This window comes from Protopterus annectens, chromosome 3.part0 (assembly GCF_019279795.1).
Source record: "Protopterus annectens isolate FY-2018-M chromosome 3.part0, PAN1.0, whole genome shotgun sequence".
In the NCBI taxonomy this organism is placed as follows: Eukaryota; Metazoa; Chordata; order Ceratodontiformes; family Protopteridae; genus Protopterus; species Protopterus annectens.
Window position 1 is genome coordinate 783,771,494 of NC_056731.1, and position 27,073 is coordinate 783,798,566.

A 27,073-nucleotide genomic window follows, 5' to 3' on the forward strand; every position below is an offset into this window, starting at 1 on the left:
AGGTCGACCCTCTCCAGCTCCGAAGATCTGGTACGGCTCGGAGGAGGAGCAGTCAAATCCGGGATGGTGGTCTTTGGTTCCAACGCTGGGATTGGAACCGCCAACAATTTGGCAAGGCCTGGTGCCCGTAATTGCTTCTGCACCAAAGAAGATCTAGAGGAGTGCACCGAAAGTGCTGAATGGAGTAGCGGAGATACAGGTGTCTCAGATACCGGCTCCAAGACAGTAGTCCGGCTCCGAAAAGAAGAGATACTCAGATCCGACAGCTGTGGAGCTGAAGTCCCGGAATCCTCCACTTTCGTAGACTTTTTAGACGCCTTGGAATCAGTAGATGATTTTGATGATTTAGAGGACTTGCTGGCCCTATCCTGGTCAGACAAAGCTTCAGTAAAAGGATGCTTCAGCAAACCTTGATCCACAAGCTTCCTTTTCCTCTCTAAAAGAACCCTTGAGGAAAAGGAATGGCAAATGCTATAGGACTCCTGCAAATGCACCGCACCCAAACAATACACACACTGAACATGCCCATCAGTGAGAGATCTTTTGCCCGCAGTCTGGACATTTTTTTGAAACCAGACTTTGGGTGCTTGTCTTTTTCCTCAGACATATTAAGCAAAATACAGACTAAAAACAGTCTACAACAACCTAGAAGAAAAATCTATCCTAAAGTCAAGATAACACCACTAATAAACCAACACTGTTTAACAAATGGCCAAGAAAAAACGGTCAACAGTATAATACAGCCTAAAAGTTAAATCTATCTTCAGGCTCAACTGTAATACAAAACACACACTAACAATGGCCTGGGAAAGGAAGGCCAACTCTACTACATGTATAACAGCACACTATCCACACTATGAAAACTATAGTAATATAATGAAACACACACACACTGAAAAACTAAGCCTAACACGAGGCCGCTACAAATATGATAAACTATGAAGCACCAAGGGAATAGGTCTAAAGGGACAACTACAGGAGCTATATATAGAAGTAATTATCTAGAAGAGATAAGAAGTTTTTGAAAAAGACTTGCAAATAGTGATTGTGTGTCAAAAAAGGCTTGAGCGAACTGGAACCCCTGAGATCCGTGCCGCGGCAAACTAGATCTGGGGTAATTCCAGCAGTGCATCATGGGATAAAGGGCTTGGTCTCAAGCTACTGGTAAACATTGAGCTTTGCTAACGGCCATGTCAGAGCCAATGGATCAGCTCCAAACCCATCAGTAAAGAATGAACGGCAAGATTGAACAACTTCACATCATACATCTACAAAATTCCAGACTATTCTCTGAAATTTTAAGGCATTAAAATCTCTCACTACCAAAGAAACTTCTTGCTAACAGAAAAAAAAAAAAAATCACTCAACAGAATATCATGAAAACAAAAGTAGCAGCTATATACATAGATACCTGCTATATCTCTTTCTCAAACAAAATGCAATCACTTTCTGGTTCAGAGCTGTTTTATAGCCTAAAGAATTATTTCTTCACTATGACAAAAGACAGCCTAATAGATTCTATTGTGTTCATTTTAAAGTTATGCTCAACAGGTAATCTGTCAACACCTGCTACACTACATCCACCCAGTAGCATTTTAGAGCTGTAAGACTTGTGGGTGTGTGAACTTTCCCTTTATATGAAAAAACAATGCATTTTTTTCACAAGACTACTCTGGTCAAAATCTACAATTCCTTCCACTGAAAGTGCCTTACATCACACAACTTAACTTTGGAAAATGCTACGGAACAAAACTATCATCAAAAGTTGTAAACTCGTTTTTTTTGCTGAGGCAATGTGTATTTACTTGGAGACGGTCTTTGCTTACATTATTACTTAATTTAGTATGCTCTATGCTGGATGGGGGCCATCCTATCCCACAGATGGGGAGTGTAGATTTGGCTCCAAATACAAAAATGAGAGGGGGTGATGGAGACAGAGGAATGGGTAAAAGTTGTGTGAGAGGTGCAGGATAAGTATGGTTCCATGAGTTATAGAGTGGAATAGGCTACAGGATCTGTAAGAAGCTGACAATTTGGAAGAAATCATAAGGTTCACCACAATAGCACACAAAAAAAAAGGGTTCTAGGTAAGACTGGGAAGCCAGAAAACAGACTTCCAGTGTATAAGGAAACTAGTAGATTAGTAGAGGTATGACCATCAGTGGTAGTGGGGATAACAGAGTTGTAAGGCGATTAATGAGGGAGTGAAATCATTGAAGTAATACAATAAAAACACTGGGGACAGTGCAAGAGATAATGGAGTTGGAGTACGTCTAGACAGGAGTGGAAAGAAAAAAAGGGCAAACTGGGGAAGGCAAGATGGAGGTGACTAGATCTGCATAAGCATAAGGATGGTATTCTAGAAATCTGTGGACGCAATAGTGGGGTGAAGACTTTAGAGTAAAATGATAAAATGGGATGAAGACTTCAGAGTAAAATGAAGTGTAGAATGTGAAAGACGGAAGAAAAGAAAGAGGAGCACTGGGGGTCACACACAGTGAGAACTTGTAGATTCTAATGTAAAATGAAACCGTTCGGGACAGGGGATAGGTGTGTGTGTGTGTGTGTGTGTGTGTGTGTGTGTGTGCGGATGCAGTGAGTGCTGGGGTAGAAAAGGAGTATGAGTGTAATTGTTCTCACTATATCTGAAACAGTACGTACCCCTGCCTGTTCAACAATGGACTGTTAAAAGACCACAGACTATATGGGATAGATCTACCAAATAGTTACTATGGCAGCATACGAATGGATTCCTCATCCCCCAATCATATTCATAACTGCGGTTAATTTGAGGGTTTGAGATTTTCACATGAACCTAAGTAATGTACTGCAGAACAGTTTGAAGCTGCCAAATAAGGGAGGCATTACAACGGACTGTGCCTTGCTAGTTTTTTTTCCTCTGTACCTTTTTACTTCCTCTTTCATGTTGTTCTTTTTTCTTGGAATCAGCAGGTGATACAAGACACCTTCAATCAGCCAATATGGTTCTAGTACAGCTGAGTGACTCCCCGCATGCATAAGCAGAGTTTTATAGAAATTCAGCTAGATATCACGAGTATTTTGTTTTTATAAAGTATACACTTTTTAAGGTGTGATACATAACAGCATATTTTGCATTGCATTTAAAATTTAAAATATGAAAAAGGGACTCCTGTCACTATTTTATGGGCACAAACATTGTACCACTGGAAAAAAAAATCAATGTTATCTTAACATTGTCTGGAACAGATTTTTCTTTTTATAGGAGGCAAGAAAGAACCGCTGTATTCCACAACCCGCTATGACACTAACATATTAATTCCAAGACTGCACCACTTGGTGGATGGGAGTGGGTAAGAGAATCCCTTACCTCAGAGGTTAAACAATCTCCAATAGCAGACAACTTCAATGTAATTAACTAAGACTACTATGAAGTTGCTGCTGAAAAGTAAAGACATAACTGATGTGCTGCTGCATAAACTAAATACTCAATAGAAGAAAACTTAGTGGAATTGTTGGGTTTCCTGTAAATGTTATTCACAGATCAGTGACTATAAAAATTGGACAGACACTAAAAGGAGATTCAAATGACAGCACAAGTAGGTTAGATGACATGGAATTGTACTCCTGGAAGGTTAACTGGCAAATTATACAACTGCCCCCCATTAATATTCAAAAACGTGCATGCTGATTGGTCAGCGTGCACGTTGTAAATCAGAGTTATAGTAATGGAAAAAGGTCCGGTTGCCCAGACTTTTTTCATTACTATAATTCTTTTTTTACACTGTTTCGCTATGTTAAACGGGTTTAACATAGCGACACAGCTTTAAAAAAAGCAATGGAAATTCTCCGTTGCTTTTTTAAAGCTGTCTCGCTATGTTAAACTCCTTTAACATAGCGAGACAGTTTGTAAAAAGCAATGGAGATCTTGCTTTCTCCGTTGCTTTTTTCAAAACTGTCTCGCTATGTTAAATGGGTTTAACATACCGAGACAGCTTTAAAAAAAGCAACAGAGATTCTCTGTTGCTTTTTTTAAAGCTGTCTCGCTATGTTAACCCATTTAACATAGCGAAAACAGTTTGTAAAAAGCAACGGAGATCTTGCTTTCTCCGTTGCTTTTGCCCACAGTTCTGATGTACTGCGTAGGCATACGCATGCGCAGTTCATCAGAACTGCCGCAGAATACCAGACAGCTGCGGGAGGGCAGCAAGGAGGCATTATACAATGCCATTATTTAAAAAAAGTAATTATTTTTTTTCTTAAATAATGTCATTGTATAATAGCAATAACCCATGCTTGGGTGTGGGTAATGCTGGATTTACCCACGGTTGGCTTTGTTTGGCCACTCGGGCTTCGCCCTCGTGACCAAACCACACCAACCGTGGGTAAATCCAGCATTACCCACACCCAGGCGTGGGTTATTGCTATAATAACCCATTAAAAATTATACACTTATTAGAGGATTAAAAAAAGATGATTCTCTAATGTATGTGGTAAACTGGGAACAAACAAAAGTAAGTAGATAAATTCAAATAGTTTAGATTTGCATAGTTTTATGCCTCATTCCATACTAATCATACAAAAAGATGGACAGTTACAATGATTAAAAATGAGCCCATCTGCATGACAATGAACCCTGGGAGCAGAGAGGAACAAAGGCCTGTTCTAGATAACTACTGTAGTCAAAATTAGACTTCCATGTTATTGGTAAGCCCTTACTTTTCTCAGGGATCCTAAACAGACAGAAATTCAAGGTGTTACTACCAGTAACTGCGAGGCAACAGGGATTATTAAACAGCATTTTTGATAACAGAGATACCATCTGACAAGATAACAGAAGCAAAGTTACTCAGTGTGTTTCACAGAGCTATTTTTTTTTTATCAAGATCCTTTAGATATACATGACCTCAAACCATCAAGCTTCCCACTATTCATCCTGCAGACATTTGTTTCCTCACCAGTGTCACCACAATGAGGGTGAGAGCCAACCAGAGGATCCGTAATGCAGGCAGCCATATAGGTGGCTTGTGTCTCACATGAATCCCAGCAATTAGGGTGCTTCTAAGGAAGGCCTTAACCCTACCTTAGTGGCTGACATGAACTCCCGCAACTCAGCAAAGCATCCTACATCCTCCCTATGCATGTACATGTTACTGTCTATGTGCTAATGAGGGCTACCATTATGGGATCAGCAAGACTACGTCTGCGAGTCTTGGTCACTTCAGTGGCATGAAAGCTTCAGCTTGAATAGTGATGACCAGCCATCTGGAAGTAATCTCTCCCTTCTCCAAAGGTGGAAGGGACATCATCAGCTGTTCACCCACACTCCTCTCCTGCCTGACTCCTCCAAGAACTGAGTTACTATTCAAACTCAGATTACCTGGGTCATTTTCAGGGCTTTCTGCCTCTATGTCACATGGCTGGATTCATTTCAGATAAAGGTTAGTGTATTTTGAAGGTAAGCATTACTGGAGAGCCATACATAAAGTGGGAAGTAGGAGTGTAGAGGCCAGACATTTCTTGGATAAATCTGTTAAGTATGTTTTTGTGCTGTAAGGTGTCACTAATTTCTGGTGAGTTTTGTCATAACCTGTTGCAAATGTAATGACAATTTCAAGTTATCATCAACTATCACACCTAGTAGCCTGGCAAGAGGAATGGCTTCTATGCGTGTGCTATCATGAGAAATTTTGACTGAGGCGTGTAAGGGATTTTGGGAGGAATAGCAATAGCAGCAGCTTTTTTTTTGATTGAACAGAAGCTGCGAATTATTGAGCCAACCTTCAACTGGTGAAAATGACTCTTGGGTGACTAGTGGAGTCATCCATATATTTTGGCAAAGTGTAGGTTGTTGGTAAATATGTTGAAAAGCAATGGCTGTAGCACGGAACCCTGGGTACCACCTGTTTTGGCAGGTAGGAAGGATGAGTAGGAACTAATCCATTTAACAGACTGGAGGTCTGTTGGAGAGGTAGCCAGAGAACCAGCTGACGGAGGTGTTGACAAGTCAAGTTAAGAGAGTTATTTTAGAAGTGTGTGCTAACAGCGTACCAGAATAATCTGAGGTGTGCATCTTTCTGTTCTTATATATGTGGCAGGATGTTACTCAAGGGTTTTGACTGGAATCACTTGCACATGACTTGCAAGTTACCTCCAAGAACCAGTCCAAACTTGTACAAACCTAATGAGACAAGGTTTCATCCATGCATGCTTCCAGAGATGATCAATAACTGTTGTGTGCAAGAGTGAAATTATTTTACATTCGATCACAGACAAAAAGAAAATGATTCATTTCAATTCCTGGTCCTTGATAGGCCATTTTCTAAAATTCTAACACAAGCCAATTACAAGCCACAGAAATGCGGAAGACAGATAAAAAAAAGTTCTGCAAAATAAAAATGTGCATACAAAGAACTCAAGCATTCTAGGCAGTAACATTACAGACAATACAAATCTTGCACATGCATTGTTTTACCTAACATTTTAAAAATTTTATTCTTATAGTCTGAATTTTATAGGACCCTTACCAACTGCCCACATGCCCAATCACTTCCACTAATAGAGAGGGAATGGAAATGAAAGCTGGTCCCAGGGCCTATCACACTGTGGTCATTTTTTTCTTTTTGGCCCACTGACATTGCCCCTCAGCAATGCAAACACATCATTGTAAGCAGCACACACACATACAAAATGCATGCACCACTGCAGACATCTGCCGTTAGACCCTCCCCATAATTGGTTACTTCCTGCTATGAATCCTTCAGTCTCCACCAGGGTCTGTCATTTGCTGCAAACAAATGATCCCTCCCATTAAAGAAGGAGAGGAATGCTTGAATTTCTTCCCTATCAACTTACCCTCCAACATTAGGGCTGACAGTAATTCCTGGACTGTTTGTACACAGACAGGTGCTCTTACCCTGTACCAAGAATGTGCTTTTTACCATACATATTTTAATTATGCTGTAACCAAATGCGAATTATTTTATCGGTACTAGAAAGAACTTCTGCATGTTCTTGTAGTAGTGCACATTCCTTATGTAATAAGAAAAATATAGTGTTTTGCATGTGCTTTATCATACTTTGTTTCTCAGGGATCCTAAACAAAGATCCCATGGATCCGCTATTAAAAGTTGCAAAACAACTCCCTGCAAACATAATGGGCAAGTTAAACCTCATGAAAAGAAACAACCCCCAAAACTGTCAGAAAATCAATGAAAACATTTTTTTTGAAGAAGGCAAACCTTTGCAACTCCCTTGTAGGGGACTTCACCATGACAGCCCCAAACCATATATATAGATCCTTCTTTACAGCATCACAATATTTGGAAAAAGAGGACACCTAAAATCAGTGAAACGTGGCTTGCACAACTGTGACATCAAAGTGGAGACAATGAACATAAAAAAACAGCAACTAATGTGAATTTTCAATAATTCCAATTTGTCAAGTATTGTACATATTATGGTTCGTAGATCTAAGTGGCATCATTTTATAGTCCCTGGTGCCTCATCTCTCCCTTTAGTAAAAATGTAAACATGTGGATACCTCTTTCTTCTTAATCAGCTGTCAAAGGAATACATGTACACACACAGAAGCGCCATTAGGAGGCCATATATGCAAACTGAACTAGAAACAGCATTGACTACATTAAATGCACTTCATACTTGTAATATACTTTTCTTCACACAGATCTACTACATATTTTTAAGACCATCTCTTTCCATTAAGTTGTCTGAAATTGTAACTCACAAGTGAAAATATTTAGGCACATCAAATCCAAATAAAATTTAACAGACTTGCAGTCAGTTGCTCATTACTTAAGCTTTGTACAACCTAAGTCAATAATTTGCTGTAAAGGGAAATACCTACTTGACTTTTGTGAAAACAATATCTACATCTGTGGTGGTCACATTTTTCCCATCTATTACGTAGCAGTCTCTGCATAGCTTTGACCAGTTTTTCCCATTCATTTCCCGTCCCAGACTTCGAGTTTCTCCATGTATGGCAAACTTTCTAAATGCTTCTTCCAGGGCACTCAGTTCAGCTGCTACACCTGCCTTTTCATGTGTACCATTTGTTACAGAAGGTGGCCTTCTTCTTGGGCTGCTCTCCTTTGCATGATTATTCAGTTTAATAGGTGTGCCAGGTTTGCTTGGCGACTTGACTGGAGTTGTTTTAGGTTTCACTGGCTTGTCTTTGCTGTCAGCCATCTGCTGAAAAACAAAGAAAATAAGTTCAGTGCAATCACTGGTTGAATCAGTTTGAAAATTCCAAAATGATCCAAATTTATTTTGTAAAAACAGAAATATGAACACTTTGTTGTTGTATACTTTTTTTATGACAAGCTTATCGAGATTTTTTTTTTTTTTACTGGGGTTAAAGCTAACTTCAGTGTCATGTTGATGGCTGCCTAGTGTGTGCCCCTAATAAAAAATAAATTTACATTTTATACAGATATGGGAATTTCACTATGGGAACAGAGAAAGCAGCTACATAGCAAAAGCTCTGCATGCTAAAAGTACAAATCTCTTCACAGATTTTTTTAATATTCAGTACACCAGAGGTCTACTGTTTTAACACTGACATCCACCTTAAAATGCATATGCCCAGAGTCCCTTACAGCTCCCTACTGAAATGCTGGAACTCACAATACTAAGTCCTAACAAGCCAAAAAAAAATAGAATGAAAATGTAGAAGAGTGAACATCTAACATTGCACTAATCCATTAAACTTGTTTTTCTGCAAGAGGCAAACTCCTCTGTAAGCTCCAACATGGGGAGCCCTGCAACCCACACCTCCAGAATTTATATATACAAATAAGAGATTGCCTTACTTTGTGAAAAATATAATACTCCGAGAATGTCAGTCTCGGACTCAGTATATGTAAGGCCAGATTTTCGGCCAGTCAGTCTCTACATTATGGGACTTGTGTTTGGCTGTAAGGAATAATAAGCATTTGAAATATTGGGATTCAGAATGCAAGTCAAACCTAAAAATATGTGGTCTAGTACAACTTTGTGCAGTTCTTCTACTCATCTACTTTATCAGCAGTAAATGCACAAATGTGATTAAAAAAAGTACAAAATAAGCAATTTATTGATGACCCAAAAAAGTTTTAGAGAAAATTGGGAAACAAGGTAAACGGAATTGAAAGACTGCCAAAAAAGAGGAAATAGATACATTTTGGAAAAGTATCCATGAAGATCCTGTGGAACATAAAGATTCTAAATGGATAGAAGAAATAAAAGAAATAAGTTCAAATGTACAGGATATGAAATGGGATGACGTAACAGCCAGCGAGACTGAAACAAAGTTAAGAAAAGCCTATAAATAGAAAACCCCAGGCCCAGATGCAGTACCTAACTTTTGGTTAAAAGTATTAACATCTCTGCACAAAGACTTAGCCATGAGTAATAACTATTTATATGCGCACTCCGAAAAGACATCAACCTGGCTAACAGGCAAAACAATGCTCCTACTTAAGAGTGAACCTGCAAGTTACCCTAAAAATTATACAACAATAATATGCCTTCCTATGACGCATAAATTATACACAGGAATTGATGCTGACGAGTTTATAGTCATTTAGAAGAAAACTCAATTATGGCAGTAGAACAAACGGGCAATATAAGAAAGTCATATGGGACAAAGGATAATTTGTCGTTAAAGTCATACTGGAGAACTGTAAAAAGGGGAAGAATTTAAGTATGGCATGGCTTGACTATAAAAAAACATTTGATAGTATCCCACATTCATGGATAAAAAGAGTACTTAATATACAAGATACACCCTACACTAATCCACTATATTACAGTGACCATGAAACAGTGGCAGACAAATTTGCAATTAATTTATAATAAAGGACAGATTATCATCTCAGTGATAAAAATTCAAAGAGGGATATTCTTTGTTACTGTTGCTATTCTGCCTTGCCATTAACCCATTAAGCTGCTTACTTAACAGCTTAGGCCACGGCTATAATTTGATGCCTAGAAAACGACTTCCAATCTTCACTTTGTTGATGATTTAAAACTGTATAGCTCATCAGATGAGGAACTGAAAAGACAGCTGCAGGTTGTCAAAACTTTTTCAGATGATATAAGAATATCATTTGGTCTTGATAAGTGTGCAAAAGCAACCTTTAAAGCAGGAAAACTGCAGCACCAGGAAAACATCAGTTTTGGACAAGAATGTGATATAAAAAACTTGAGAAAGAGGGAGTGTATAAATACTTGGGAAATGAGGAAGGATCAACAATAAAACATGAACAAATGTGAATAAAAGTAAGGAATACTTTAGGAGACTTTAATTCTGAAAACTGTGTTGACATCTAGGAACAAAATCCAAGTTATAAACCAATTTGCTCTTCCTGTCCTAACATACAGTTTTGGAGTGATTGACTGGCCCCAAAACATGAAAGATTAGATAAGAAAACAAGGAGGATACTTCATGCTCACCAAATGATTTATAGAAATCAGTGGATACCAAGGTTACATACTCACCGTTCCGAAGGAGGGATGGGCCTCCTTGAAATTGATTACATGTATAGATCTGCAATTGTGGGACTCCAAACATATCTGCTGACCTCAATAGTCCCGAATGTAGTGAAAGTTTTGAAACACGAGGAGAATAAATCTAAGATGACTTCTCTGCTTAATTTAGCAGAAACATATCGGCGTCAAGCAGGAATGGAAATCAAAGCAGAAGTAGTTAAAAATCAGGCAGCAACTGAATGTGATAAAAAAAACAAGAGAAATAATATAAGCTGAAGGACCAGATGAGAAGGCAAGAAATGTGGAAAAAGCATAAATACAGCTGCAAGTATAGAAAACTTCTGGAAGAACCTCATGTTCACCAAAAATGAATGCAGGAATGGTTAAGGGGAGGCGAATTCAAACCAAGAGATGAAAGGTTAATATTGGCAGCCCAAGAGAGTGGGCTACATACACATTGGTTTACAAAGTCCATTGAACATGTGGGAGAAACAGACAAATGTAGGTTTTGTAAAACCAAATTGGAAAGAGTTGCACACCTTGTTGCTGGTTGTGACACACTAATGGCAAAAGGACTATATACTGAAAGGCATAATAATGTGGCAAGACTGTTGCACTGGGGATTGTGCAAACATTATGGTACTGAAGTGGCTGAAAAACACTGGAAACAGGAGCCACAAAGCATCACAGAAAATGATGAAGTTTACATCACATGGGATCACCCATTACCAACAGTTCAAAAGATAGATGCTATAAAACCGGGTATAGTGGTCTAAGAAAAAATGACAAAAGTAGCATTGATCATAGAAATCGCTACACTCAGTGACTACAGTGTTTTGTGTACAGACACAGTCATAAAATATCAGGATCTGCAGGCAGAAACGAGAGCAATGTGGAAGAAAGATACCCAGACAATTCCAATAGTAGTTGGAGCAACGGGTCTTATAAAAAAGAATCTACAATTGTATTTAGACATGGTACCAGTCCATGTAACCCTGCATGAATTGCAGATGGAGTCATTACTGGGCACACTGCAAGTGCTGCGAAGAGCACTTTTGGCTGACATCAAAGATTGAAACAATACTAATTTCATGGACTTTAAACGTACTTTGACTTAAGATTGGGGTCCATTCCCATCACAGTATTAGAAACCCAAAAAATTGGGAGAAATAAAAAAGTGATTAAACAGTTAAAGCTTAACAATGTACCCTCTGACTATTTCATAAAAACATACAAACATTCCACAGCATGCTGACAGCTACCAGCAGATTGTACTGTATGCAATGTTTTATTACTGTTATAGTTGACCAGTAGGTTGCCTTCATTGAAGCTACTGTTTAGAGTAGTGCTTCTGTCCCATGTGCTCACATTAAGAAAGTTTGCTAATTTAGAAAATAATCTCATGGTCCATTCTGAGAAAGAAAAGAACTGTGTTCCAGTCTGCTTTGAAGATTTAGGGATTGTATGCTATTTCATGCATGAACTGCAGTGGTGGTGCTGCGCTAGCACTGTCGCCTCATAGCAAGACGTTGTCCCGTTCTTAGCTAGAACGTCTTCTGTGTGGAGGCATACGTGAATGGGGCATGCCTTCATTGAAGGTTGTGCGTCAGGGCTGGTAACCCAGTACATAAAAATCCACTACCAAACATTAGCGGACCGGAGTTCCACTGTGGCGACCCCTAACCGGGAAAAGCCGAAAGACACATGCTATTTCATGGATGATTTGACAGGAAGAAATATGTGAGGTCTGCTTTGTGGTGAATGACTGCACTTTAGTTTATCTACAGGGAGGTGGGGTGGTGTGGGGTTTGAAATGTTCTGCAGTGATATGGCTGTGTATTCCCTTGATTTTTGTGTTTTCCAGTGATCTGGGATACAGTGCTTGCTGCTCCTTAGACTTTTGTTACAGAAATTGTTTATAATCTCAGTGGCAATGCTGTTACTGCACATCTGTTGTATTAAACGCCAGCAACATCCATGGCATGTTTGTACAGGCATTGCTAGCCTGTATGGTGTCTTCTAGATTCTGATTTCTTGGGATGTTTGGATTTGGAGCATTGCTACGGCATTCCTGGTTTCTTCCTAGCATGCTGGGATTACTGGGTGGAACTAGTAGCCAAGATTATCATGGGTCTGAACTTCTCAAGTTACCACTTAATTCGTAGACCTTCCTAACTTCCTGTTATTTTTAGATTACTCTATTATCTCAGAATGCTCACAACTAACTAGCATGTGTTTTTATAGTGTTGTGTTATAATATCCATTTAATTCACTTTTTCTTTTGCAAACAGTGCATGGCTTAAGCTCTCAAAGCAGAGGTTGATGTATTATTTCTTTATTATTGGCTTCAACCAATCTAGTAACAGAAGTCCTTCATATCATAGGAACGTTGTCCTTGGGCATACTTTGCTGCACTGATCATCTGTGACTGAGTGTAGACTCTTCTGTCACTAAATTGCAATTTTCTTTCTGTATTTGGTGACTAGTGACATGCACAGACACCTGCTATTCAGTATTTTATCTACCTAGGTATGTCTTTTGTTAAACCAAGTCCTCCTACTGACCCAAATAAAGTCAAATAATGGGCCAAGATGATCAGGGAAGAACACTCGTAGAGGACATTCAGCTTTCAGTCTCTGTCATCCAACATCGACATTAGCTAAACAAGAAATCTCCAAAGTCTAGACCCCACGCAACTTGGCTTTGTGAAAAGGAGATCATGCCTGCTCAACCTGTTTGACTGAGTCAGTCACCAGGGCTGTGGATGAAGGTAAGGCCTCAATCTGGCCAAGGACTTTGATATCATTCCTCACTCAGGAATTATTGATAAACTCATCAAACTAGGCATCAACCCTTATATCACTAGGTGGATTGCAAATTGGCTCACAGACAGAACACACAGTGTGAAAGTAGCGGACTCCAAGTGAGACTGTCGACCAGTCATGAGTGGATGTCCATAGGGATCAGTCCTGGGTCCTCTCCTGTTCGGCATCTACTTCTCAGAAGTCCAGGCCAACACAAAGGGACTCTGGCTGACCAAGTTCACAAATGACTGCAAGCTGGAAGCCATTAACTCCCCAAGTGATGCAGACATCCTACAGAAAGGCCTCAGTGAGACCAATGACTGATGTCAAAACCATGGCCTTAAGCTTAATGCCAAAAAATGAGTAGTCATCCCCTTTGGTAAAAACTCAGCTCCCACTAATTACCACATCGATGGGAGCCCACTTAACACTGAAGGCGTTATAAGTGATCTGGGGACGCAGGTTGATAGCAACCTCTCCTTCGACCATCACATTGCCGCTGTGGTCAGAAAGTCCTTCTATGTGGCACAGCTCATTACCAAGGGTTTTGCATCCAGGAAGAAAGAGGTCATCATCTCTCTGTACTCTTCCCTCATTAGACCAATCATAGAGTATAATGCCCCATTTGGCATGTACCTCAACAGACACCTGCAACAGCTGGACAGGCCACAGAAGTACCTCATGAAGAGGATCCTAGGCATAAAACACATGCCCTACAAGGACAGACTCAAAAGACTCCAGCTGTTCTCAGTCTCATATCTCCTACTTAGAGGCAATCTCTGCTTGACTTACAAAACCATGTCTGACCCAGCTTAGTCAGAAATGCTACATCTAAAGAAATCCCAATCCCTCTGCACCACACGCTCCAAAGACCTCAACCTGAACATGCTGGAGAGACAGGTTCCTCACCCAGAGACTGCCCATGCTCTGGAACAGACTTTCCATACATGCCAAGCAGAGCACCTCGTTGTCCCTCTTCAACAGAAATCTTGATGAGTGGATGGTTAATAGAAAGTTCACCCTGGGGATCACTCCAGTGGTTCTACTTGACAGAGGTTCTGGGAACTAATGTTGGGTGGCACGATGCCAGGGCACTTCTATTGGCTAGGCTTGTCAAGGCTCCAGGACCATTAGCCTAGTACACATACTAGACTAGAACCTATGAAAGTGTTTTTACTGAATTTTTTTTTCTGAATTGTGTAGACTGATAGTTTACCGGTATTTGCTGCATGTCTTCTCCAGGTAAGAGGCACCATTTCAGTTTGACCATGGAGCAGATTGTCAGTCCTTCTTCCAGCCCCCCCCCCCCCAAAAAAAAAAAGTTAAGCAAACAGTCTTTGCCACCACAACAGGCTACCAATTTGCCTCATCCACAGGTGGGTGACTCTGCCATGACCATTTGTTGTACCTCCGACTACTCATCCTTTACCCTAGATCCCTCTCATGTAGCACCTACAGCTACTACTACAGAGCAAGTTTAGCTATGACCTCTGTGGCTGTTGGACTCCGCTCAGTGGACAAAGAGCAGCCACTTTTGTCGGCCCTGGGAAAGGTATTTATGTCAGAATGCTGCCCCCCATCCCTGGGAAGCCACTACTGCCATTATAAATATGGCTGGCCCCATTATTACTGTCAAAAAGAAAACAAAAACCAAACATGTATCTCAAGTTTTTGGATAGGAATTTACTGGGACTGGCTCAGGATTTAATTCAGACTATTGATCTTTCTTGTAATGTAATTTCTGGTACAAGAAAGAGGGATGACTCCAGGATTTTGTTTCTCATTCAGACTCAGAGGAGAGCTCAGTTTCTGACTCTTCCTGTGGGAGGTTCTCTTTCACTGAGACTATTGCTAGATGTCCCAATGTTTTCAGTGGGAGAACGCTTAGGTTTCTCTGTCTCTCAGAAAATACTAGGAGTTGTTACAGAAGGATTTTCCAGACCTTACACCCATTCCTTCTGTCCTGTCTGCTTTAGAGGATTTATTTATAATTTTATTTATTTGCAGTTTGTTTGGCAGGATGGTCCATTTGGCCAAGAGCAGCCCATTTTCAATGGAGTCCTGAGGAGAAAAGCTCCATAAAGATAATGTACACAGTAAACAAATTATTAGTAATATAGTAATACAGACGTACAGATACAAAACATGGTATTTAAAAGTACAGTTTAGTAAAATGCAAAAAGAGAGATTATAAAATTATAAAAAGCCATTAGTAAATATTTACAAATATATTCGTTCCTACTGTAGAAATATAATAGTAGAGGCAAGAAATACATATATAACCTATGAGCGTTTTAGTAGGGAAGTGAGACAGGGGAGGAGTGAGCAGAGAGGGAAAAGTAGGAGAAGAAGAGAGTAAAGAAGGAGGTTGATAGTTTAGTGTAAGGTGGGAAAGGGAGAGGTAGAGGAAGCAAGAAGAGAGAACAAGGGGTGTGTTGCTAAGGGAGTTATGTGGGGTGTGAGCAGAAACATTCCCAGAGGGATATTAGATGCGAATGAAGCAAGGTTTAGAAGGTAGAGTGACTGTTGGTGGTACAGATGAGAGGTTGCAGCTAGTTCCAAAGACGTGCTAAGAAGGATAGAAGATGTTTGCTTGGTGGGCGAGCAGGCTTGTGTAATTCAATCAGATTCTGGTTACTGGATCTTAGAAGTCTATCAGGTAGGTGCATTTTGAAGGTAGGGGCAGAGGGAGGGATTAAAGTTGAGTTTGTGAGCATGGGTGAGTTGAATGTAGGTAAGAGAGCTGGGCAACTCTAACCAGTTTAGTTTGTGAAGGGCAGTGCAGTGGTGGGAGGAGTATCTGTAGCCTGTAGCAAACTTGGAAATTTTGTTGAAACAGGAACAGAGTTTTGTCTTGAGAGAAGATTGTAGGTTAGTAAGAAGTAGGGCACCATATAGTAGAGATGGGATGAGGTATGTGACAGAGAACAAACTTGGTTGAGGGAGTAAGGAAGTGATTGTAGCGACAGAGCATACCAAGTTTCTGGTGTTTTGTTTTTATATTTGTTTGTAGGTGGATTTCAAACTTAAGCTGATCATCAAAAAGGACACCTAGTACTTTTCATCTGATACTGTTTTGAGAGATGTATTATGACTAGTGATGGAGAATGAGTCTATCTGTGGTGGTGGTTTTAGAAGGGGTAAATATCATAAGTTTAGTTTTTGATGCATTGAGTGCTAGGTGATTATCTAACATCCATTGTTCAGTGGAAGCAAAGGCATCTTGGGTTAATTTTACGAGAGTGGAGGTAGAGGTGGCAGAACAGAGGATTGTTGAATCATCTGCATATTGGATGAGTTTTGCATTAGGAATGGTATGGTGAAATGAGGGTGGCCTAATGGTTAAGGTGTTTGCTTTACAAACACAAGGTACAGGGTTTGAATCTCACAGGGGATAACTGGCTAGGCTTAAAATGGCTCGCAAGGGCAGTTAGCCTAGTACTAACCTATGAAAACATTGAACAGAAGAGGGCCTAATATGTAGCCTTGGGGTACACCTGTAGGAGTATTAAGGAATGAGGAGGTGGCTTTTTTTCCACTTGCCTGCTTGTTGCCGATTAGAGCGGTAACTGGTAAACCAGTTGATAGAGGAGAGGGATAGACTTAGATTAAAGAGTTTAGTTAGGAGAAGGTTGTGAGAGATAGTATCAAAGGCCTTAGATAAGTCTAGCAGGAGGGTAGACACAATACAGCCGTAGTCAAGGGCTTTGTTAACTGTTTCAAGGAAGGAGAGGAGAGCAATGGTAGTGCTGTGGCCAGGTCTGAATCCATGTTATATGGGGGTTAGAAGGTGGTTATCTATGAGATAGGGTAAAAGTTGTAGGTGCATGCATTTTTCGAGGAGTTTAGAGATGGGGATAAGATGGCGATGGGTAGAAAATTAGGTACGTTATTGTTGCCGCCCTTGTGAATGGGAATAATAAAGGCATTTTTCCAAAGCTGGATTGACCAATTTATTAGAATGCAGATGGGTAAGGCGATAGCTATCTTTAGAAAGTAGGAAGGAATGTCATCGGGGGCGTTAAATAAGAAGTTATGTACTCACCATAACGTTCCATCTGAGTAGGTATCTTCATTTGTCTGCAACCTTTGGGTATCGGATCCGAGCCGGCAACTTATTTCACAGCTAATAGATCCGAGCTCCCAGCTCCTCCCCTTACCCATAACACCCTGCTAACCCTGACTGACCTCAGATCAAGTTTGCCCATATATAAGCAGCTAACAGGCTAGATACATCCCGAAGGAACTAAGGAAGGGACATCCAGAACTAAAATCCGAAGGTCAGGGGGAAGGAGGGGGGGATGGTTGCAGACAAATGAAGATACCTACTCAGATGGAATGTTATGGTGAGTACATAACTTCTTAATCTGAAGTAGGAACTTCATTTGTCAGCAACCTTTGGGACAGAGTCCCCAGCTACCTAGATCTTGGGCGGCCTTCATGGAAGGATGTTCCGGAGCACTGCGGAGCCAAAAGATGCTCTACCTCTGGAGATAATATCCAGCTTATAATGGTTGATAAAAGTATGGGATGAGGACCAAGTGGCTGCAGAGCAAATATCATCCAACGATACTCTAGACCTAAAGGCAACAGAGGTAGACATAGAACGAGTAGAATGCGCACGTACTGCCTGAGGTGCGGGCCTTCCAGACGTTTTGTAGGCTAAGAGAATGCACTGTGATATCCATCGTGACAGAGTGACTTTAGAAACAGGTTTGCCTAAGTTAAAATTGGCAAAGGAGATGAACAACTGGTCAGATTGTCTATGACCAGCCGTCCTATGAATGTAGAAGCGCAGTTGTCTGTGCACATCTAACGAATGCAATTTGTATTCTCATTTGTTTTGATACTTAGGAAAGAAGACAGGGAGGTTAATAGATTGATTGATATTCGCCTCTGAGGCCACCTTAGGAAGAAATGAGGGATTGGTCCTGAGGTATACTCTATCCTGGTGGAAGGTCAAGTACGGGGGTTTTGCACAAAGGGCCTGAAGCTCAGAAACTCTTTTCGCTGAAGTAATAGCAACCAGGAATGCAGTTTTCCAGGAGAAGTACTTAAGATCAACCGAAGCGGCAGGTTCAAAAGGGGGAGCTGTCAAGGCCTGTAAGACTAGTGATAAATCCCAAGGGGGTACAATGTCTTTGATAGGGGGTCTGAGCAAGAAGGTACCCTTGAGAAAGGTTTTGCACAATTTTGCCGTGATCAAAGGCCCTGATTCATGTCCCACATGGTAATGAGAAATAGCTGCTAGTTGAACCTTGACCGTTGAGCAGCTAGCCCCCTGATGAAAAAGACCTGTAAGGAACTCCAACACAGTCGGCAACGGTGCTGTGAAGGGATCTAAATTATGATGCTCCGCCCAGATGGAGAAACGCTTCCACTTAGTGCGACAGACCCTTCTAGTGGAAGGTTTGTGTGCCGCTACTAGTATGGCTTTAACTAGGGAAGAGATACCGGGAGTCCTGACTAGGAGTGGAACTAGAGCAGCCAAGCTGTCAGCTTTAGGCTGTCCAGATTCAGAGTCGGGAGACCTAGTGGGTGAGATATTAGATCCGGTAGGGGATCCAGAATCCAAGGAGGATTCACCAGGTGAGACCACAGGTAAGGGAACCACGTTTGACGAGGCCAGAATGGGGCAATGAGGATCATTCTGCTCCCCAACCGACTGGCTTTCTGTATGAGTTTCAGCATCAGGGGTAGAGGAGGATACGCATAAAGCAGACCGGGAGGCCAAGCATGCACCAGAGCGTCTCTCGGGAATTCCCCGAAGGGGGGAATTAGAGCGAAGTAGCTGTTGCATTTCGTATTTGAGGGAGAGGTGAAGAGATCGCAACAGGGTTGCCCCCACATGGCAAAAATCCGCTTCGCTACCTGGGGATTGAGAGACCACTCGTAAGGTGAAAGGATAGTGCGGCTGAGTCTGTCTGCTAGTATGTTGGACCGTCCCGGAATGTGCGTTGCAATAAGAAAGCGGTTGGTGGAAATCGCCCATTCCCACACTCTCATGGCCTCTCGACAGAGAGGATAGGACCTGGTTCCCCCCTGTTTGTTGATGTACCAGACAACTGACATGTCCGTCTGTATCGCAATAGTTCCTACAGGAAGAAGGTTGTGTAGTGCCTGCAACGCCAAGAGCACCGCCCTCATCTCCAGAACATTGATATGCAAAGAGGATTCTATGTCGTTCCACGTGCCTTGGACCGTCCTGCCTGAGCAATGCCCCCCCCACCAGAGGCGAGAGGCGTCCGTGGTCACCGTGGCAAGGGGGAGAGGCGTGGAGAAGGGACAGCCCTTATGGAGGTCCGGGGAGTGGAGCCACCACAAGAGAGCCTTCCTGCAAGCCCTGTTGAGGGGAATAGGATGGCTTAGGGGGTAGTGTAGAAAGGACCACTGGACTTGAAGGGTCCACTGCAGGACCCTCATGGTGAGACGAGCTAATGGCAGAAGAGTGATTGCGGCCGCCATGGAGCCTAGAGCCCTCAGGACCACCTTTGCTGGTGGAGCTTCTAATTGGAGGATGGCCCGCACATGAAGCCTCAGGCTTTGCAGTCGTTCTGCAGTCAGGAATGCTAGAAGGTACCTCGTGTCTACTTTAGCCCCTATGAACTCTATCACCTGGGTCGGCGCAAGAGAGGACTTGTCCATGTTGATAGTGATGCCCAGCCAGGGGGTAAGTTGAAGGAAGCAGTCCCTGGCTGAGCAGAGTAGATGCCTTGTTGGGGTGGTCAGGAGCCAGTCGTCCAGGTATGGAAAAACCTGTATTCCCTGGAGTCTCAGGTGGGCCGCTATCACTGCTAATACTTTGGTAAACACCCTGGGGGCTGTGGTGAGACCAAAGGGAAGGACCCTGAACTGGTAGTGACTGGCTCCCAGCCGGAAGCGGAGAAATCTCCTGGATCGTCTGTCCATCCGAATGTGGTAGTACGCATCCTTGAGGTCTACTGAGCACATCCAGTTGTTCTCCCGCAGAAGGGGGAGGATGGATTGGAGGGTGACCATCTGGAATTTTTGTTTGGTTACTAACAGGTTCAAAGAACAAAGGTCGAGAATTGCCCTTAAGTCCCCCGTCTTTTTTGGCACCAAAAAGAACCTTGAGTAAAACCCTAATCCGAACTGGCCTGGTGGGACGGGTTGGATGGCTCTTTTTTCTAGGAGCTGCCGAATCTCTGCAGCTGCTACCTCCCTCTGATCGGGTGGTACAACGGGGAGGTTTCTGATTTTGGGGACATGATACAGGGGAATGTGGTAACCTCTGGATATGATGCGAAGCACCCAGCGATCCGTTGTGATGAACTCCCAATCTGCCAGGTGCCTCGAGAAATGCCCCCCGACTGCCTCCAGAGTGGAGCAGTCGGGCCACCCTTCAGGGTTGCTGCATGGCCCGATCAGAGAAGGATTCTCTGGACACCAAATTTTTCAGGCCCCCTCTGCCTCTAGGGTGGCGTCCTCCCTGTCCTCCTCTGCCATGGAAGGACTGGTTGTCTGCAGCAGGTTGGGAATGCTGCGATTTCCGGAACCACATCATCTTCTGTCCCTTTTGGTTCTTGGAGAAGGACCTCTTGGGAGCAGAGAAGCGGACTCCGATGGCAGACAGCGTCTTACCGTCTTTTTCGCTCTGGACTAAATTCTCGCGAACGGTCTTGCCAAATAATCAGAACCATCAAACGGGGCATTCGCAAATGACGCCTTGAAGGGTTCCGCGAAGTCACAGTGTCGGAGCCAGGTCTGACGTCTCATGACTAGGCCTGCACCGCTGGCTCTAGCGGCTCCCTCTGTGGCATGGGATAAAAGCCGCATAGAGATATTGATCTTAGAGTGGCCATGCGAGTGGAATACAACTGCTTGTCTTCCGCTGACAAGGACTCCGGGGGGGAAGCAGCGTACTCTTTGATAAGGTCTCGCTGCATCCTAATGTCATGTGCCATGTAGTTCAGGGACCTTACTGAGAAGGTCGCTGAACTAAAGACCTGCCTTCCCTAGCCGATCCATCGAGCGGGACTCTTTGCTCGGTGGATGCACAGAGGGGCTCTCCTGAGCTAATTCCCTCTTGGTGGCTGCCGCCACCAACATGGCATCTACGGGGGTCCCTTGCTCCAGTGGGACTTCTTCGAAGGGGGGCTCAGAATCTTATCGGGGCATTTGGGAACTGGCTCCAGAGTGTCCGGCTCCTTCCACGCCCTAGTGGTAATCAGGTCCACCACAGGGTCGGCCGGAGGGGACACCCAAGAGGTAGACGGGCCTGCTTCGAACGCCTCCAGGAACACGGATTCGTCAAAGGAAGCCTTGGAGGCAGACCACCCCCCCGATCCAAAGCATTTCCATGACGTCTCCAAAGGAGACATCCTCAGGGGGTGATCTTGGGGAGCCTTCCCCGTCATCCAAATCCGTATCTTCTGTTAAGGACTCGGGGGAGTCCACATGCCTCCTCTTACACTTCGCTTGTGAGGAACATCCGCAGAGGGGCTGTCCGAGAAGGACTCACCAGCAACGTCCTGTTCCAGTGGAACGACCCGAGACATCAAAGCAGGCTGTCCCTGAGGCCGAGTGATGGAAGCCTGAACCAATCGAGAGGGAGTGCGGGATGGAGCCGTAGCAGGGAGCGGGGGCCTGGATGCCCTCAACAGTGCCCTCTCCATCACCTCGAATGCCAAGGCAGAGCCACTCTCAGTAGGATCTGAGAGCCGACCCTCGCCAGGATCCGAAGGGCGGACTGGAGCCAGCGCCGAGACCAATGGATCCGAGAGGCCAGTGTGCTCCGACCTGGATGGAGCCGAAGGCACACTAAACCCCCCAGATCCGAAGCTCAGAGCACGGCTCCGAGAGCTCGGATCTGGCAAGCTCGAGGGGAGAGTCGGTGCCAAAGTACCAGATACTGTCGGCGCCGACCTGACCCCTGCTCCGACGCTGCCCGGCTCCGAATGCTCAGATCCCAGGAAGCGTGTCGGAGAAGGAGCTATCGGGGCAAAATAGGGTATTGAGCTCCCCCCCCCCCTGAGGGGGGGGGGGAGGCAAGAGCACTCCCATCTGCATTTGGGCCTGGATGAACCTTCTCAATCACACGGTCCAAATCGGCTTCCGACAGGCTGCGTGTTGATCTCGACGAGGCCACCGAGGCAGGCCGGGAGTGCCGCCTCTATGACCTCGATGGAGATCGGGTCTCCCCCTCCTCGGGACCCAGTGAAAAGCATGGAGACCGGGTCCGAGAAGGAGGAGACCTAGACCTGGAAGACCTAGAGGGAGAAGCCCACTTAGCTGGGGAGGGGGCTGACGCGGAGGCCTCGGCCCTCCACTTGTGGTGCTTCTCCCTCTTCTTTTCCTTCCTGGCCTCCCCCTCCTCTGGCGCAGAAGCAGGAGTTTGAGTCCCGGCCGGAGGGAGAGAGGCAGGAGTGGCCGCCACCAAGGCCTGGGAGGAGGCCACGGAAGTACTGGAGGCCGAAGCCGAATCCGGGGGCAAAAGTCCCGCCAGGATCAGCTTCGACCTCCGGTCCTTCAGTGCCCTGGGGTTGAACGCAGCGCAAATTGCGCAACCAGAAGATAGGTGTTCAACCCCAAGGCACCGGACACACAGAGTGTGGCCATCCACCGGTGAGAGCTTATGGCCACACTCGGTGCACTTGGAGAAAATCAACTTTGGGGCCTCAGACATTTTTCTTTCTTTTTTTTTTTTTTGACTACAAAAAAAAAAACACACACTCACGTAAGGCCCCAACTTACAAAAGCACACTCACACACTACGAACCAGCGAAGGGAGGGGAGGAGAACACAAATTACCACAAAAAATAATTAAATATAGGATTTTTAACACTAAGGAACCTAACCACTCACTCTTTAAGGGAATTTATATGTAATAAATAAATCAAAACCACTTATCTGAGCAGGAGCTCGTAACCTAGCTGCTGAGCCTAAGCGCGGCAAACTAGATCTGAGGTCAGTCAGGGTTAGCAGGGGGTTATGGGTAAGGGGAGGAGCTGGGCGCTCGGATCTATTAGCTGTGAAATAAGTTGCCGGCTCGGATCAGATACCCAAAGGTTGCTGACAAATGAAGTTCCTACTTCAGATACATGGTTTCAAGTTCAGTAGGAGTTTTTTTATGGTAGATATAGGGATGGGTCTGATGGAGAAGGGAGGAGATTGGGAGGTGGAAGTGCTTGAGGAGTAAGAGATGGGAGAAGGTAGAGATGAGGATGTAGCATTATTACTGAATGATGATGTTAGTTTAGTTATAGAGTCAATGAAGAGAGAGTTAAATTGGGTGGCTAGATCCAGGTCAGAGGCATTTGGATCAGGGCAGGGGTTTTCTTTTCTACCTGGGTTAAGGAGAGAGTTAATACCATTCCAGAATTTTTGAGGGTTTGTCTTGTAGTTATTTTGGAGTATGGACAAATAAGATTTGCTGTCTGATGTTTAAGTTTTTTAACTTTTTTGTGAATTAGTTTGTATTCATTAAGGAGTACAGGAGTCTTATTTTTCTGGTAGCATTTCCAGGCATTGTCTCGGAGACACATGACAACTAGTATTTTTTGTTAACCAAGGGACTGTGTTACTTTAAATTCTTTTTGTTATGGTTGAGGAGAAAGTGTTTAAAAGGTTTAAGAATGTTGTACTGAAGTAGGTAACAGCATTTTCCAAAGGGAGGGTTTTTAGAGGGCTCCAATTTATAGTGGTGGTGTTGGAATTAAAGTTTTTTAGGGAGCGTGTGGAGATATAGGTATGTGAAAATTGTAAAGAGGGGGAAGGCAATGAGCAAAAGTGGGAAAGTGATCACAGAGAGTCAGGGAGAGTACCACTAAGAGATATAGTGAGGGAGAGAAACCAGAATCCAGTCAAGGGTACTACCAAAGGAGAAGTCCCTGGCAGGTCTAGTTGTAGAGTTGATTAGCTGAGAGAAGTTCTAAAGGTTTATGTTTAGGGAGTTTGTAGGAGATTGAATGGTGGTCCAGTTCATGCCCCCCAGGATTATTGTTGGTGGAGAACCAGAAGAGGATATCCTCGAGAATAAGGACATTGTCTCTAGGAGTGATGTAGAGAGTGGCTATACATATATGTGTGCGTCTATTTATCTGAAGAGCCAGAAGTAATTCAGCATTAGCAAATTGGGGAATAAGTTTGGTGTAGGGAGTAACTGAGAGGGAGGATGAGTACAGGAGACCGACTCCACCACCTTTTATTGGTTCTGATTTTCTAATGATATTATAATTGGGTGGTATTTCAGAGTCTTTTATGTGAGATTTTAGCCAGGTTTCTGAGATGGACAAGATATCTGGCTGATTATGGAGAAGCCAGGCATGGAGGTTGGGGATTTTGTTACATATACTTTGAGCATTCAGTGTTGTGAAAAGGGATTTTCCTGTTGGGGGGTAAGGGGAGGGGGATTCAAACTGTGAGGAGGAGAAGGACCACGGTTAGGGTTATGTCGCCACAGAGAAGGATGGTAATAACTTGGCAAATATGGAAAAAGAGGTATTTAGACTTCTTAGTGTCTAGTTTGGGGGTCATGTGTTTTATGGGAGTAGGGCTAATTGGGATGGGAGTAGAGTATTTGTAAGTAGGGATATGTTTGTAGGGGAAAAGGAGACCTTTATTGAAGAAGTAGAGATGTGGGGATATAAAGGTTGAGTAGTGTATGTGTTGTATGGGGAGTGAACTGGTTGTATGAAAAGGTGGAGAGTGATTAGTACTGAGAGGACTGGTGAAATAATTTAGATGGGATAAGGTAAGGAGAAGTATTATTTGAGTTACGAAGGAAGTAGGTTTAGTAAGCATAGCGGTTATTTACAATATGAGCTGGGTAACAATATTGAGTTGAGTGGGCAGAGGAGTGGGCTGTTTTGTATATGGTAGATGATGAGGAGAAGATGAGGGGGTGGGATTAATCAGGAAGTGGAGGGGTGGAACTAAATTAGTATGGGTGGAGATGGGATAACTATTGGGCTGTGAGTGGGTGTGGTTTTGTTACTATGTGTAGAGGTAGTGGGGGCGGGTGGGAATTAGAGCAGGGTAGGGGAGCGGAGTGAACCCGCAGGGCAAATGGAGCGGGTAGAGCCAAAGGAGAAGGAAGAAGACTAGCCAGCAAAAACAATCAATGAAGCAGGGAGCAAGCTCAAAGGTAAGGAGGCACACAGGTAAGGCACTGGGTCGCTATGTATATAAAGTAGAGATAAGCAGAGAATTTACTGGGGTAAGGAAATGCACACAGGGTAGCCGTACAGTGACTGAACTATTAACTTAATATGTATTGACTTACACTATATTATTAACTTAAAATATAGTATCTGAAATATCAACTTAAAATATAGTATCTGAAATATCAACTTAAAATATAGGGGCTGGGAATGGATATATCTTGCCACCTAGTAGCCAAACTATGAGAGACTACAGGATAAGGCAGGAGTACACAAGGGAGTGGGAAGGAGCCTGGGAAGTAAAAGTGGAGACTAAAGGCCATAGTAGGCTGCTGGCGAGTGCACGCTAAATTAAGGAACAACAGTAGAAATCAGTAGAAAGGAAAATAATATTTAACACAGATGGTTACATACACACTGTAATTCTAGTTGATGGGGGAGGCTGAATGAATAGAAAGCAACACAGGACCTCCTTAGGTGGTTCTTTCAAGGGCTGGAAGCCTGGCTTTTAAGTACAACAGTGGGAGACACCTGGGGTAATGCAGCAATAGCGAGACATTGTAATTCTAGTTGTTGGGGGAGGCTGAATGGATAGAAAGTGCAACTTCCTGCCTGTAATTTTTCCGATAGTTAGCCAGCTGTCCCTAAAAAGGTAGACAGTATGTATAAAGTTACTCGGTATTTTACATTTTTATACACTGTTCCCAAACCTAAGCCAGCAGCTGTAGCCTTGACTCCACTGCTAACTACTTAGTTAATTCCAATCCTACTCTTCCTAATAAGGATGGAAAAATTGACAGGTATGGGGAAAAAGGTGTATGCTTCTACAGCTTTGATTTTAAAATTTTTAAAATGTCAGGCTCATACGTTAAAGTTTGTTCTGACATATTGTGAAAGTATAAGGAATGTTTCATCTACACTTTAATCTTGTGAGGAACAAACTGCTTTAAATAACTTGGTTTCTTCTACTGCACAAGTCACTACTCTGTTTAGTGTGTGAATGACTGTTGATACTTCTTCCAGGGCTATGGCCACTGATACTGTTTTAAGGAGGTTTGCTTGGCTGCATTCTCTGATCCTCCCAGATGATTTAAAAAAATGAGATTTCAAATTCTCCCTTCGAAAGAGATTTAGTGTGATGAAAGGGGCAAGCTGATTCAGGGAAGCTAAGATTTTTCAGCCCTTCTTTTCCAAATTGTTCCAAAAGCTTTTCTTTCTCTTACTCCACTTTTGGCACCCCCCCCCCCAAAAAAAACAAAACAAAAAAACAAAACAAAAAAAAAAAAAAAAACAGAATAGTCTCAACAGAATTCAGGTAAACCATGTTGAAGAAGTGGCAAGGGGTTCCAAAAAGCAGTCTCAAACCTTCCGAAACCAAGGACAGTCTAACAAGTCTGAATGACTATTCAAAAAAGTATGACTCTCCATTTTTCTCTTTGGCAACAGATTGTTTCAATCACTCAACAGTGTTATAAGATGGTAGTGGGAGGAAATCCCTCTGTTCTGGGGGAGAGGGAGTTCATTCCTCATCTGACAGAACAGACTCATGTTTTCTCCAGTTCTTCATCACATGTTGTCCCAAGCAGTGATAAAACCAGTTCTTCCTTCTCAGGTAGGTTTTAAAGGATGTTCCTGGTGCCAAAGAAAGAAAATACTTGTAGACCAGTTCTGGATCTT

The 27,073-nt window shown here is 43.1% G+C and overlaps 1 protein-coding gene across 2 annotated transcripts in view; it reads right to left on the reverse strand.

The window, feature by feature from the left end:
- LOC122796554 (tubulin polymerization promoting protein) overlaps positions 1-27,073 on the reverse strand; it is a 739,680-nt gene that overhangs the window by 441,570 nt on the left and 271,037 nt on the right. Inside the window, exon 2 of one of the 2 annotated variants that reach the window (XM_044065128.1) lies at positions 7,847-8,190. In XM_044065128.1, the coding sequence (XP_043921063.1) occupies positions 7,847-8,187 (341 nt within the window). In that variant the 5' untranslated portion in view covers positions 8,188-8,190. The remainder of the gene's footprint in view (positions 1-7,846; positions 8,191-27,073) is intronic. The other variant, XM_044065127.1, reaches the window with a different exon arrangement.